The sequence below is a fragment of the Meles meles genome, chromosome 5, assembly GCF_922984935.1.
Source record: "Meles meles chromosome 5, mMelMel3.1 paternal haplotype, whole genome shotgun sequence".
Classification (NCBI taxonomy): Eukaryota; Metazoa; Chordata; class Mammalia; order Carnivora; family Mustelidae; genus Meles; species Meles meles.
Genome location: NC_060070.1, coordinates 24835167 through 24850095, shown reverse-complemented (window position 1 = coordinate 24850095; position 14929 = coordinate 24835167). Strand labels below are relative to the sequence as shown.

General features: G+C 47.6%; 1 protein-coding gene across 8 annotated transcripts in view; it reads right to left on the bottom strand.

The window, feature by feature from the left end:
* SCML4 (Scm polycomb group protein like 4) overlaps window positions 1-14929 on the bottom strand; it is a 96787-nt gene that overhangs the window by 16423 nt on the left and 65435 nt on the right. For all 8 annotated transcript variants that reach the window (XM_046004938.1, XM_046004939.1, XM_046004943.1 and 5 more), the window contains 2 exons: window positions 14578-14778; window positions 10122-10316 (listed from right to left, as the gene is read on the bottom strand). In XM_046004938.1, coding sequence (XP_045860894.1) covers window positions 10122-10316; window positions 14578-14778 — 396 coding nt within the window. The remainder of the gene's footprint in view (window positions 1-10121; window positions 10317-14577; window positions 14779-14929) is intronic.

Below are 14929 nucleotides of genomic sequence, written 5' to 3'. Positions count from 1 at the left end.
AGAGGAAAAAGGGGCTCACGCGTATAAACGTGCAGACACTCCTGAGGACTTCTAGTTCAGGCTGGGGTTGACTCCTTGTCGGTTAGGAGCCAAGCCCGGAACTGCTCCTAGTTAAGGGAACGTGCCTCTTTATTTTCCCAAAAAAGTGAAGCCGGCACTTTACTTGGATTCTTTACCCAAACGAAGCCCCTGCAAAGCCACAATACCGCCGTCTGCAAAATTAGTCTCAAATAATACCTATTCATGCAATAATAACCCCCAAATCCCAGAGTCTTAGAAACGATTCTTTTTCAGTACAAACAGTTCTTTCCACCCGCTCCCTCTTGCGCGCACACGCACCCACACGCACCCACACACACCCTCCACTCCCGCCTTGTTTCCCCACATCAGTCATAACTTCTCCATTGAAGCGGCACCTGCTGCACACAGTGAACCCTTCCTATTATCATCGCCGCCCCCTTCCCGGGGGCTGGGAGCCGCTGCCTTGCTCGGGAGTGACTGTGCAGGCCAGCCACCACGCACCTCTGCCCAGGTTGGCACGAAAGGCCAACCCCTCTCTGCAGCAGGGTCTAGAGGGCTCCACACGTGAGCAGCTTGGCTCGGTGGCTAGAAGAGAGGGCAGCTCCCCAGATCCCAGCTCTGATACCCACATTCGAAAAGGAAGTGGCACTGTGGGCCCCGTAGACTGCTGCCCCAAGAGCTGGGGGGTGGACCAGACACCACCCCTCCCCTGCCCCGGGGGTGCAGCCAGGGAGCTCTGGGCCGCCGAGAAAGAGCTGCCAGGAGAGAAGCGGGGAGCAGAAGTGGGCAGGAGGGAGGAGACCCTGGAAAACAATAGTAGGTCCCCAGAAGGGCTGCCCTTTCCCAACTGAGGGGCCGTTGTTTCCTACCTCAGGCGGGCTGGCAGCTCCTCCGGGCCCGTGCTGCTGTGGGAGGCAGAGGCCCTGGGAGGACTTCTCGGTGGCAGAAATCAGCAGATTTCCTCCCAGACCTCAAGGCTGCCTTTCACCGACGCTCCGGTGGAGGTCTGAGGACTTTCTTTGCTCAGGCTCAGTCCCGCCCTTGTTCTTGCTCAGATAAGCTCCGGGCCCTCTGCGGCCTCCTGTCCCAGCCTTCCCGGTTCAAAGGGCACCAGGCCACGCCACCTCGGAGGCTTAGCGTTTCATTCCCTTCAATTAAATTTTCCATTAACTTGGTCTCTGGCCAGTATAGATTTTCCCCTTTAAGCTTGTCTCTAAGTTCAAATCACTCAGCCCTCAGAATCAACCTTATGACTCCCCTCTGGTCCATTTAAGTACATTTATTTATTCTCCCCTAACGAGACGCACAGAAACCAGCCATAATTTTAATGCCTGACACCTGCACTTCAACAGTCCTCTCAAATGTTTCTTGTGTGCCTCAGACTTTGTTCTAAGTCTGTGGGTTGATTTCCTCCTGTGGAAATTTTGCCCAAAGGCAGTTTTGCCTACCGTCAGCCATGCGGGATAATGAATGCCCTTCCGGTCTCAAGAGGAGAGCAGATTCCAGAATATTTTCCCTACGGTTTTGCAGCTTTGCCACACCTGCACACCAAGTTCTTAGGGCAACTCCTAACAGGTGGGGGAGGGCGAACAGGTGGGGGGGGGCACCCTCCACAGTCACCTTCTGTTTCCTCAACACCCTCACACTTTTTGGTCTTTCTAGAACTTTCAGGAAATTAAAAATGGTCCTCGATCAGGAAAAGGTTGGAGTCAGCAGAATACAGGACACCTTGCAAGTTTGGGTTCTGAATAGACATCCTGACTTTCAGGATGGCTCATGACACTTTTCAGTATTCCTAACGCTAGTAAAGCAAGCCGCTGCATTGTGGAATGCTCTGTGGAAAGGTCCTTACGGCAAGAAACCAGCAGCTCATAGGAAATCAGCAACCACAGGAATAAGCTGGGAAGCGGAACTTTTCCTGGTCGAGCTATGAGATATGGCCTGGTGGGAGACCCAGAGCCAGGGGACCCCGTTAAGCTGCACCTGAACTCTTGATTCATGGAAACTGAGATAGTAAATGTTATTCTTCGCCACTAAGTTTTGGGGTAATTTGTCTCACACCAATAGATAATTAATACGGATGGGAAAAGGGCACTTGCTTCATTTCTCTTGACTCTGCATGTCAGTTTGGAAATTATAATGATTAATTCAATCACAGCTATGATGTACCTGCCTCGGAATGCTTGCTCAGTTCTCTGTCAGAAAGTTTATGGGATTTTTTTCAGCCAACGGTTTATTGCTTATGTATGAGACCAACACGCTACCCAGTAGTAGGAGAGAGATCATGAAGTTTATCTCAGAGGGTTATATCCTGGCTTAAATGGAACATTTGTGGGGCGCCTGGGTGGCTCAGTGGATTAAGCCGCTGCCTTCGGCTCGGGTCCTGGGATCGAGCCCCGCATCGGGCTCTCTGCTCCGTGGGGAGCCTGCTTCCTCCTCTCTCTCTCTGCCTGCCTCTCTGCCTACTTGTGATCTCTCTCTCTGTCAAATAAATAAATAAAATCTTTAAAAAAAATGGAACATTTGTGCATTTAACAATAATTATTGAATACTTATCTTGTGCTTCCTCAGTATCTACAGGACTCAAAAGAGAACATAAGGCTTGCAGTGCAAAGAGGTTCAGTAAGTTACTGGACATTGAAAAAATCGATTTTAAACTCCACAGAACTCAGGCCTTTTTCATGAGGTTCTATTTTTTCCCCTTTAGCTCAACTTTTTTTTTAAGATTTTTTTCTTTTAAGCGATCTCGCACCCCATGTGGGGCTCGAACTTCCAACTCTGAGATCGAGAGTCACACGCTCTACTGACTGAGCCGGCCAGGAGTCCCTAGTGTGGTTTTTAAAAATGTGTACAGACATTATTTAATGAATGATATAATTGGAAGTGCAATACATAAATTTTCCTAAATGAACTCACACTGACACCCAGGGCCAGAGCTAAGATTAGGAGTCCTTCTCTGACACACACTCCCCATCTTTTGTTGTGGGAGCGCTGGCCAGGCTTCCCCGGGATCTAGCTGTCTGAAAATATAGGAAGGCCTTTGTATTTGCCGCAGACCTGTGGACACTCCTCTTCGAACCTTTCCATCAAAACTTTCTCAGAGGATTCTTAACACCTGAGCTTGGTACTGATACTTTGTTCTCCTCCCAAATGACCCTCTTTCCAACACTGAGCTTGAGAAGAGAACAGCTCGCTTTGCTCATGTGGCCCCCCATCTGGGACAGGGTGAACATAGCTCCAGTCACTGCCCTCCACTGGGAGATAAGCAGCTACAAGGGAATCTGGTGTAACACAACTTCCTTCGTTTTTTGTTGTTGTTGTTTGGTTGGTTGGTTTGTTTGCCTCCATCATTCCACATATTATTTAAAATAACAGGTCAAGGGGTGCCTGGGTGGCTAAGTCAGGTAAGTTTCCAACTCTTGATTTTGGCTCAGGTCGTGATCTCAGGGTCATGAGATCGGGTCCCGTGTCTGGCGCCAGGGTCAGTGGCAAGCCTGCTTGAGATTCTCTCTCTTTCGCCCTCTGCCCCCCCCACTCGCTCACTCGTGTGTTCTCTATCTCAAAATAAATGAATAAATCTTTAAAATAAAGTGCCAGGTCAAACGATGCCTAATGTCTGGTGGAGGAGGCCATTCCGTGTGGGTTTTGTGAAGATGAGAGAGCTCTCCTGGTGTCTGGAGTGATGGGCTCTGCCTGTCCTGTGGATGTCCTCCAGCAAGGGTGTGCCCAGAGCCCGGGGACAAGGAGGAAACACTCCTTGGGACCAAGATAGGAAACCCAGAAGGAGAAAAGCGAATTGATACACTTGGAGTCCAGTTTCTGCCTGGATTTTGCTAAATGGCAGTTGGGGTTTGTTTTGTTCTATCTTTGTGGGATGAAGTGACACAGGTGTACCCCAAACCATGTGTGAGCACCAGTGTGTGCAGTCGGGCTTCTGGGCTGGGGGCCCCTCCCTGGCAAGTGTGGGGTAATAGGACCCAACCGACAACTGGCTTGGGACGAAAGCAAAGGGTCGGGGAAGGGAAGACCTGGGCACAATCTCCTCCCCGCTGTGGCCTTTCTCTGTGGCTCTGAGCAAGTGGCCTTGATCTTGCGAGCCTCAGTGCATCCCAAATGGGAGAGCTCACTAAATGTGTGCTGACTGACTAAATGGCTGTTTCTATGTCATCTAACTCGTGGCTCTTGATAAACTCTCTTTCCTTTTAGAAATAAACTGTTGGAAAGATAGGTATTCCGTGTATAGTCTTTCTCTGTAGAGCTATCGTATTAGATGAATTTGTAGCTTAACAAGGAAGCTGATTTGATTTCGAAGGCCTGGGTACGTAGGTTCAACCATAATGGAGCACACTGGGAATGAATGCCTGTTCCGCCGCTAGTTGCCCGATGCCTGGCTCCAAGACCACCAGCCAAGGCCCAAAACACCAACCTTCAAGAACAAATGTCCTTCCTTATCTCCCACCCCTACCATCTGTGTATCGAGAAAGCTTCTCGAGAAAAAGTAAACAGTTTGTTCCCATCGCGTTCGAACTTCAAAAGGCAGGAAACCAATCACTAAATGAGATCTTGCAGAAGAGTTCAGCTACCACATCTGTGGTTTCCAGAGATCTCCTCTACTCTTGGTGAGCGGACGATTTATTCCATTGTGCTGCACAGAATTCAAGTCGTAAATATTTGTCGCAGACTCGTTCCGTCTCAGGCTCTGCCCCCCAATCTATCCAGCAGGGAGATAGAGATCTGGACCCAGATGCTTGCAATATAAGGCAAAATTAAGTGCCATGGAGGACGTGTAAACAAAGGCTGGGAGAACAGGTGGACATCTTTTCAGGATTCGGGGAAGTCTAGAGGAGGGCAGGGACCCTGCTGTGGAAGGTGGCCAGGCCCTACCGAGGACTTTGCCTGCCATGATTCTTAGCTCTTTTCACCCTTCTCAGCAGTGAGAAACCTCCTCTTTCTCACCTGCATTTGTACCCCTGCCATCTGGCCTGACCACCCTGTCCCTCTCCCCTCCATGGGCATTAGTTCATCTTCAGTGGCAACACCTGTACAGTGTGTGCGTGGTCATTGTCCTAGTGCAAATAGACTTATTTTACTAAAAACCTGAAATAAATGATACATTTCCCCAGGTGACCAGAACTCCACCAACCCACGCTTTATCATTCCAAGTGTGGTCGCCGACTGGCGGCAACACCAGTCCACGGGCGCACCTGTTACATACGCAGACTCTCGGGCCCCAGGCCAGCCCCACCGAGGCTAGAATCCACACTTTAACAAAACACCAGGTGGTTCCTGAGCACACTAAGTTTGGAAAACACTGGCAAACGTGCATTTATAATTGTGGGCTTTTCTTTTCAGGATTCAAAGGTAAGGTAAAATTTCCCTGTGATCATCCCACGGCTTTTGACAGAACCACAGTGCTATCGAATCCGCGTTTGTGCCTCCCTTCTCCTAAAGCCCCAGAAAGCTGCTCTACTTCCTAAAACACACACCACGTGTGGCTGTCAGGTAATAGAATTAAGGGAAATGACCCAAGTTCCTGATTTCAAGCCAAGAACTTGACACCTTCCAGACTGGATTCAGGCTGCCTAGTAGGTAGTCTGGTTTTTCCTCAGACACAGGAAAAAGATCACAGGACAAAGTTTCTATTTGAATGCTCTGAGAAAGAGATGTGGAAGATGGCCTCTATCTCTTCCAATGTGAGCTGCTCTGTCTTGGTATCCTCTCTTTCACCTCTAGGGGGTCCCTCACTGGTGCTCGTAGGGCCCCTGTTGCCCAAAGCTAGCTTGTAACACTCCAGCTGTGACATCTTGCTCCTACTTCTGTTTTGGGTTGCCAGCGTTCCCCCTCATGGCCCTAAAAAGTGGGCCTCTGCCCTTGTCACCAGTAATGGGGAGATCACTACCATTCAAGCATTCACTGAATGGTAGTGATCTCTAGAATAGTAGATCTCTACTTCAATGGCTTTGACGTTGCCAAGTTCCTTACGAATACAACCCCACCTGACCCCTAGGGCGCCATCTGGTAAGAGTTCCACCTGGCTCTTCAGCTGCCAAGTTCTCTAGCTGGGAGAGTATTACCCTAAATCCTTGCTTCTCAAACTATCATGTGTCTTCAAAACACCTGGGGTCTCTTGTTCAAGAGTGTAGGAGGACCTCTGAGCTTTTGCCTTTCTCAGGTGATGAGGATGGTCCTGACCAGAGTTTGAGTGGCAAGACCTTAGACTTGATTAAATCTACCACCAGAACCACCGAGAACAGCTCTGCATGACCTGCTGTCATACAGTGGATCGGAAAATCATGGCTTCCACCAAATTGTCCATTTTTTTGGCCACAGACCTTGTTTCTTTGATAGTTCCTTAGCTGCCATGGTTTTTCCTTTTCTTATTGTCTGATTAACTGTCTTCTGGAAGTGCTCTAATGAGCGTGGACAAACCCTGATAGGTTACAGCTCTAACTGAACCGCACTGGGGCAGAGAACAACCTGATTCAAATGAGCTCAAGACTGGGCAGTCGTGTTTAGGAACAATGTGGTCCTTTGGAGGGATCTGGAGCCTAAAATCAACTAAGGCCTCCATCCTTCCCCTTTATATGTGCCCTTCTTGCCACAATAGTGGGAACGGGGGGGGGGGGGGTGGAGATGCTAATTCTTCATCTGAAGTGATAATAATTTGATGTGTTACCCTTTAAAGGAAATTGGACAAGGCAGTCCTAAAGAGGCAATGTCTTAATCTAAAGGCAAACTCTCTACTGGTGTCATTTGAGGCTCTCTGGTGGAAAAGACATGTGGAAAGGGGGTCATTTAGAGCCTATAGTGACATAGCTTCTTCTTCCACTTTCCCTGAGGCTCCCAGACACGTGAGACACACTGCACTCAGTTCTGCAGCATGTAGGGCATGAGAAACAATGTCCACAAGGTTGGCTGGTTTGGAGCAATTTATTTTTTTCAAATCAGCCATGGGCTGGGGAAGAGCTCATGAAGACAATTCGAGTCATTGCTTTCAAAGCCAGACCAATTAGGAAGGAAAGTGGCTTTTGGGTAGAAATAACTGTTTCAATCAAGGGAGGAAGTGAGGCAGCAACACTGCTCTGGGGAAAGCTCTGGAACTTCCTCCAGCATGGTGAACTTGGGAGAGACTATAGTAGAAACCAAGACAAGAGTTTCCTCAGTAATCATGTAGGGAAAGTTGAAGGGGGGCTCCTGAGACAGGATGTTGAAATGAAACCATTTTAGTTTCAATTTTGGCTGAGGCTACGAGACAACAGACACCCCAAGGTAGAGTGAAGTGTGCAGATCTTGAAAAAAAAAAAAAAAAAGATGGTGGAAAGCCAGTTTTATACCTATAGGTGACCACCTACACCCAGCCTGCAAAAGAAATGTAGAGGTTGAGAAACATGTTAACTAGGAGATGAATTATAGAGAGAACTGTCTAGTGTATTCCCAAGGGCTTCAGTGTGGCCATGTGACTAGCTTGATTTCTGACCCTGGAGCTTGAGAGACACAGTGGATTACTGTTTGATTCCCATGAGAAATCCAAAAGTCTGGCTACTCTGATGGCAGTCGGCATGCCCAGAATTTGTTTGGCCAAAGTATGTGTAGTGTTTTTCAGGGGCCAGATGTCGGCCATCAGAAGAGAGATCTAAAGTAAGATCTCTGGGGCACCTGGGTGGCTCAGTTGGTTAAGCATCTGACTCTTCATTTTGGCTCAGGCATGATCTCAGGGTTGTAGATTGAGCCCCATGTGGGACTCTGCACTGGGTGTGGAGCCTGTTTGGGATTCGCTCACTCCCTCTTCCTCTGCCTTTTCCTTCCCCCCTCCCCTTTTTCTAAAAAAAGTAAGATCATCTTAGATTCTTTCTGTGGGACTGTCTGGTGGCACAAGGGGGCTTCTTCAGAAAGAAGCTAGAGATCTACCTGCAGATTTGGAGCTGTGGAAGGAATTGTAAGCGAGCAGGTAGCCGGCCAGAGAAGAATTATATTTGTCCATGTCTGGGAAAGTTCAGGTGAGAGATGGTAGGATCACCAAAATGTCCATGTAAGAGCCCATAGGATGAAGAATCAGCTTTCAACACCTGCCAGAACTTGGGAGTATGATGCCAACTCACAGCAGGATTAGTCAAGTAAAAACTCTCCTACCTCTTGCCTCTCTTCCTTCCCTTCCTCTGGTCATGAAGGATTCAAAATCATTATTAGCTAGATGTGGGAGGGGGCAAAAACACAAGGTTAGGTGTGAGGTGGAGAGAGAAGCCAATTGTCCTGAAGCAGGTCTGAACTGAGGAGGGCGAGTAGCTATATCTTTGTGCGAAATATTAAGTTTGATTATTACACTGACCTAGATATATCAGTTATTGACTAGAGAATTTTTATTCTCTAATTTTAGAGAATTAGAGAATTTTAATTAGAGAAGTTAGAGAATCTCTAATTTAGAGTTATTGATTAGAGAATTTTTGTTACTTGGAGGAGCAAGAAAGGTTATAAGATTTGTCCAAAATTTCATCCATGGATAGGAATAAAGTGGTCCCACAGGATATATTTAAAGAATGAGAGACATGGCTTTATGATTACATCTTATGGGTCATTGCTTATTCAATGTAACAGTGATTTAATGGATTGCACAGTGAAATCAGACCATTCTGCTATTCTCATTACAAGATTCACTAGAAAATACATTAGCTTTAGGATATGTTCCTGAGTCAGCTAAGACTTACAGGAGAGGCCAGATTCATACTGTCAGAACTAGAAGGAAAACTGCACACAAGCAACCCCAACACCTCATTTAGGAAATGGAGGCCCAGAGAGAAGAAAAGATTTTCCCAAGTTTGCACATATAGAGATATCAAACAAACAAACAAAACAAAAAAACCCCACAAATGCATATAGTATTGGCTCACACAGACTATATTCAATTAGCCAGCTTTCATTGCAAAGGCCAAATTTCTTCCTGTTTCCCAGATCTCAGACAGATTAATGTAAAATTGTAAATGGAGTTCTTGACGGTATCTTAAAAAAAATCTATGCCAAGAATCTAGATTTGTCCTTCCCTGCTGTCCTCTTAAGCTCAAAATATAGCCACGCTTATTATAAGCATCTTTCTGTTGAAGGCTCTAAGCCTCTGTGAGCACATACCTGCAAATGTATTCATTTTTCATTATCTGTAGTGGCCACTCTATACCTCAAAAACGTTCCCTAGCTCATGTATTTGTCTTAACACAATACAAGGTCTCATGTAGAGATCTTGGAACAGAAGGTGCATGGAACAGAAGAGTGTTCAGCAAATGTTTGTAGAATGACATAATGACTAGATTCCAGTTTCACTGGCTATGTGTTCTTTATATATCAACAATACTGCTTCCAGAGAAAGAAAAAAGGCAACATTTCAGCTCATTCTTGGTAAACCGGAATCCAGAGCCTAGAGTCATGTTCAACTTTTTACAAACCCATAACTCAGGGCTGCTAAGTGGAGGTATCTAGCCCCTTGAGCACACAATATGTGGCCCCTATGTGCCCTTATTATCCTTTCCACCAACTTCCCCATGCTAAGCTACTCTGCAACAAAAAGCACTCAGCCCCTGGATCACTTTTCATCCTGTGATGAGAGAGAAACACTAACTCTTACTGAAAAACATATTTGATTCATGGCCTGGTCCAATGCCTGCAGCAACAGACACTCTATTTATTGACATGAGTGGGTATCTGAGGCCCCCAGGCAAGACCCAAGTAATGTATTTCTTAGCCCTAGTTTTTTCAGGATTTCTGAGTTCCTTAGTGTCATAGTCTTTCCATGACTCAAAAGTGATGGATAAGTGCCCAAGAATCTAAATTAGAGGAGAGTGAAGAAAATAATTCATTATGTATGATGTGGTCTCATTATCTAAATTCTAGCAACATAAGTCTGAAAGCTATAACGTCAGCTTTCAGTAGCTGGGGCAATCTCTTCCCACTGCAGCCTGGGTGAGAACTGTCTGGATACCCTGGGTCCTGGCCATGCCTGAGCTCTCCCAGGGTGGGGGATGGCAGCGAGGCAGCCTGAGAGCCTTCAGCTCCCAGGAAGGCAGGGACACCTGGGACCACCTCAGGGATAGGGAAGACAGACAAACAAAGCCTACCTGACTCCATCCTGCCTTCCTTCTTCTCCTGGGCTTCCTCAGAGCCACTGGAGCCCCTGGAGAAGGGCTGGTGGCTGAAGAGGTCATCACACAGGAGGCTTCGGCACAGCTTGGCAAGGAAGCGAAGGACATACCCAACACTGTTCACCACAGGCAGGCTCCTCAGGTGCTGTTTCCCATCGAAAGATGCTGAGACTGGAAAGCCACAGAGACAGCCACTCAGAGTGGGGCACAAGAAAGTCACAGGGCCATGGGAGGAGGTTTTTGTTTTCGCAGTTGTGCCTTGGTTTTAACTAAGCTTTATTCGGATTTCACCTGTTTCTTCACTCACTGCCCTGTTTGTGTTCCAGGATCTCATCCAGGAGCCTACCCCACATTTAGTTGTCCTGTCTCCTGAGTCTCCTCTGGTTTGGCACTGGTTCCCAGTCTTTGCTTGTTTCGAATTACCTTGACAGTTTTGAAGAGTATCAGTCAGGTATTTAGTAAAATGTCCCTCAGTTGGGGTTTATCTGATGTTTTTTCATGATCTGACTGGGGTTAATGTTTTGGGGGAAGACAGGAAGTGCCCCTCTCATTGCATCAGATCAGAGATACGTGATGTCCACATGACATCCCTGGGATGTCAGCCTTCATCGCCTGGCCAGATGGGGTTTGCTGTACTTCTCCACTGTACTCTCCATATTCCATTCCAAACAGCAAAAGGTTGTGCACACACTCAAGGGTAGTGGAGGATTAAGCTCTACCTCCTGAGGAGGGAAGAGTCTCTCTATCATTTAGGATTCTTCTATAAGAAAGAACTGTCCATTTTCCTCCATTCATTCATTCATTCATTCATTTATTCAATCATTTATTGATATCAGTATAGACACATATATTTATTTTGTACTGTGGGTTATACAATACTAGGTTATTTATTTTGTTGCTCAAATTGTTCCATCTTTTGTCTTTGGGACTTCCAGTGCCCTGCATCCCTATGATATGCCCCCATTTTTTTTTTTTTAACAACTTCTTGGTTACTGAAACTTCAATATGTTTCAGATTCATCTTCAATTTCCCTGCCCCTGCCCTAAAACCAGCCATTTCTCTAATGGTTCTGATTCCTTGTTACTAAAGTGTGATATCTAGAAATCAAGATTTGGGCACTGGATACGCTCATTGTTACTGGAGTATCATTAACTCTGGGGTCTTTTCAGTGAAGAGAGCTAAGAAATATATGCATGTATACAATCCTGATTTGTCTCTCTCTCTATATATATGTTTACAGAGAGAGAGAGATGGATAGAGCTAGGTCAGTCAGTAGACTGATACATAGGTCTAGATCTAGGTAGATAGATATCCAAGTAAACCTGAGTTCATGCTGAGGTCTCTAGATCTAACCCAGCAACACAGAATTCAGGGTTCTTTCTGCTCTTCTGGGAAGGTGTCTCCAAAAAGAACAATAGTCTTTCCATGGTGATTCCAGATGAAATTTGATGTCGACAGGGTTACTGGAATTTAGAAGAAATATGTTAAATTCCAGCATGTTCCTTTCTGTAATTGTCCTCACAGTCTCTCTCACCCCATGAAGCTTGTGTACCAGCTCCACGGTGAGGAACACTAGAGCAGACCCTAAGAGGACACTCTGCTCCCAGCCAGTCCTCGACCACTCATTGCCAACACCTAGAGGGCAGCCCTGTTTTTCATGTTTTATTTCCCAAAGGCAGGAGCATGACAGGGGCTGGGGCAGGGGCAACACTAGGACTAGTTTTGATTTTAGAACTAAAACAAAACAACCCATTTTAATTAGGAAATCAAAAGAATCCATTTGTGTGTGTGTGTATAGCTCTTTATAGTTTGACAAGAGCCTTCATATTCATCCCCTCATTCGACGCTCCTGACTACCCTGTGAGGACAGTAGACGAGAGGTTATTACCCCATGTTACAGGTGAGGAGATTGAGCAGTGGGCGTAGAGTGGTTTTTCCGGTTCATATGGCCTCTAAGTGGCACTTGCCTGGCACATTAACACTCTGGGTGACTCTATTTGGGAGAGCCAGCAAAGAGCTGCCATGTGCCCACCCAACCGGTTTATCCTAGCCACTCAGACACTCTGGAAATTCCTTCTTAGTGTGAGCATTGCTTTTGGCCTCCAATATTTTAGAAGACCAAGCATGATGGAAACTGAACCCACAGAAGGAAAGACTGGGGTCATCGGGTCTGTCCCATAGATCAGTGTGCATACACCCCCAGAGGTGCCTGGAAGGGCCACCTGCTGAAAGCAGATGTGGCATTTATGACACCATGAGGTCAACCCCTCTGGGATAGTGTGGTTTGGGCAGAGCACGAGGCCTGTGGAGAGCTGCAATACTGCTCCTTTAGCCTTTGGGATGGACCTAGGCCCACCCATGGCAGTCTGGTTCCTTTTGCCCACTGTGCCAGCACCAACATCACCATTTCCTGTGTTGTGCCATGGGAACGTTGGGAAAGCAGTGCCCTAAGGATTAGGTTCTAAGTACAAAGTGGGAGAGTCTAACTATTTCTCCTTGAGCACCCCCCTAAGCCATCTTGGGGCTATCATAGGCTCTCTGAGCTTCCATACCACCATTGGTAATGTGAAAGACCACCTTGCCACTTTGCAATCTCAAGGAGGCAGCATGAGGAGTCCCCCAGGGCTACTACATTCTCCAAGACGCCAAGACCACGTGCTGAGCTCTGGACCCTGGGAATCCCTCAGCTAAGGGAAAGTCAGCAGCAGGGCTCTGTCCAGGCTTGTGTTGGCACAGGGCCCCCCAGTGCCAAGGCCCCTGAGGTCACAGAAAGACTGAGCAGGAGAGCAGGGAAGATGGGGTTGGCTCTCCCGGCTTAGGGAGAGGAGCCACAAAGAGTTCAGTTAGATGGGATTTGCTCAAGAGGATGGGCACACGGTACAGGAGCAGCTTTCTCTTAGCACCATGTCTGTGTCTTGACACTTGCTACTCAGCAAGGAAAAGAACAAGGCCTTCAACCTCAGAGGGCAGCCTGGGTTTGTGAACCTGGCTCTCAGACAAGAATCTGGAGAAGAATGGCCAGTGGGTTCTCAGAAGGCTGACAACAAGACCCTCTTCCTGGCCTCTCCCAGTGCAGTACTTCTTCCTCTTGTCTCTGCTTCTGCTAAAGTTTCTTAAAAGTCACCCTGGGTAAGACACATGGCACCTGAACCTTGCCAAGTTCTATTTTAATCAGTTACCAGCAAGTCAGACCCAGCTTCCTGCTCAGAGGGAGCTCCAGAAGGTGGGCGGAACCAATCACAGCTGGGGAAGTTGTGTTGGACAACCTCCATGCCCCCAAAGTCCTGGGGATCTAGGGTTAAATAAAATTCCCAGAGACATTAAAGTCATCCCTCCCCCCCTTCCGTTAGACAGTTGGCACGGTCACCTGCACCACCTCAATTGCTGGGGAATCTTCTCCCTATTTCCTGGTGATAGGGAGGCCATGACCTTGAGGCTGGGCCAAAGACAACACCAGTCTGTCCCCTTGGAATCAAGACATCTTGCAAAGACCTGGTGTTCTAGGGCTTAATGGCAGGTGGTGACAACAGTTGTGTAGAGAGCCTTGGGTGGGGCTGAAAATGGCGGACAGTGATGACAATGGGAGAAGAGAATGACCTTGAAGCATCTTTTAAAAAAACCAACAACCCAGCCCTTGAGAGGTGCTTGGAACCATGAGCTTCCCCACTGCTCTGCGTGGTGATACATGCCAGGAAGAAAGAATGAGGTAGAGTAAAGCAGAACAGATAGTGACAAGGGCTGATATTTTAGACAGAGTGGTCAGAATAAGGCTCTTGGATAAGGTGCCATTAGAAACCTGAAGAAATTCCGGGAGCAAGGCACACGTGGACAGCCGATGGAAGAGCATTCCTGATAGATCAACAGGGAAAACACTCTGAGGCAGGAGCGTGGCTGGAGATAGCAGAGGGAGCAGCAAGGAAGCCATTGTCGCTGCAGCAGAGTGGGGACTCAGGAGAATTGACTAGGAGATCGAAGAGGTAGCCAGAGCCAGGTCACTTAGGACCTCTGGGTCCTCGTAAGGACGTGGGCTTCTCTTGGAGTGACATGAGAACCACGGAAGGTGTAGGGCAGAGGAGGGCCATGATCTGACTTTGACTTTTAAAGAACCAGAGTGGCTGCTATGAGTGGTGAAACGTGCCTGGATTCTGGATACATTTTGAAGTAAGAGAAATAGGACTTACTGATGAGCCGGAAGTAGGGGGTAGTGAAAGAGGATTCAGATGCTTAGTCTTCTTGTCCAGATCTGGAAGCATCTTCTCCTTGAGCCCAGAGAGAGACCTCCAGCACACAGGCTTATTGTAAGGCCCCCAGAGCCCAGCAGATGGAAGACAGACCCTGGCTACAACCACTGTCCCCCAAGCCTGATTATGACTTCTTCCCTCTTCAGAGAGACACCCACATCCTCCTCACACAACCTGCCCCAGGGCCTTACCTGACACCATCTCACCGCCATAGCCCTGTTTGACCAGGGAGAAGACCAACTTCTGCTGGTGGGCACAGTCGATGCATGCTTGCACGGCCTGCTGCAAGACCGCCGATGGCCTCTCAGGCCCGAAGTGCTCCGGGAGCTGCTGCAGCTTCCTCCTCTCCAAGTATGGCCCTGCATTGGCTTGCTTATTGATGTAGAGGCAGACTGTGGAAACAGAGACCCACAAAGCCCTCAGCATCGGTTGTGTCAGGCCAGGGGGCTGTTTCTGTGTGCATGAGGGATGCCTCAGCTGTGCCCTCTTGGCCCTTGGGAAAGCTGGAAAAAACAAATTTGGGACTGATTCTTCCCAACTTGA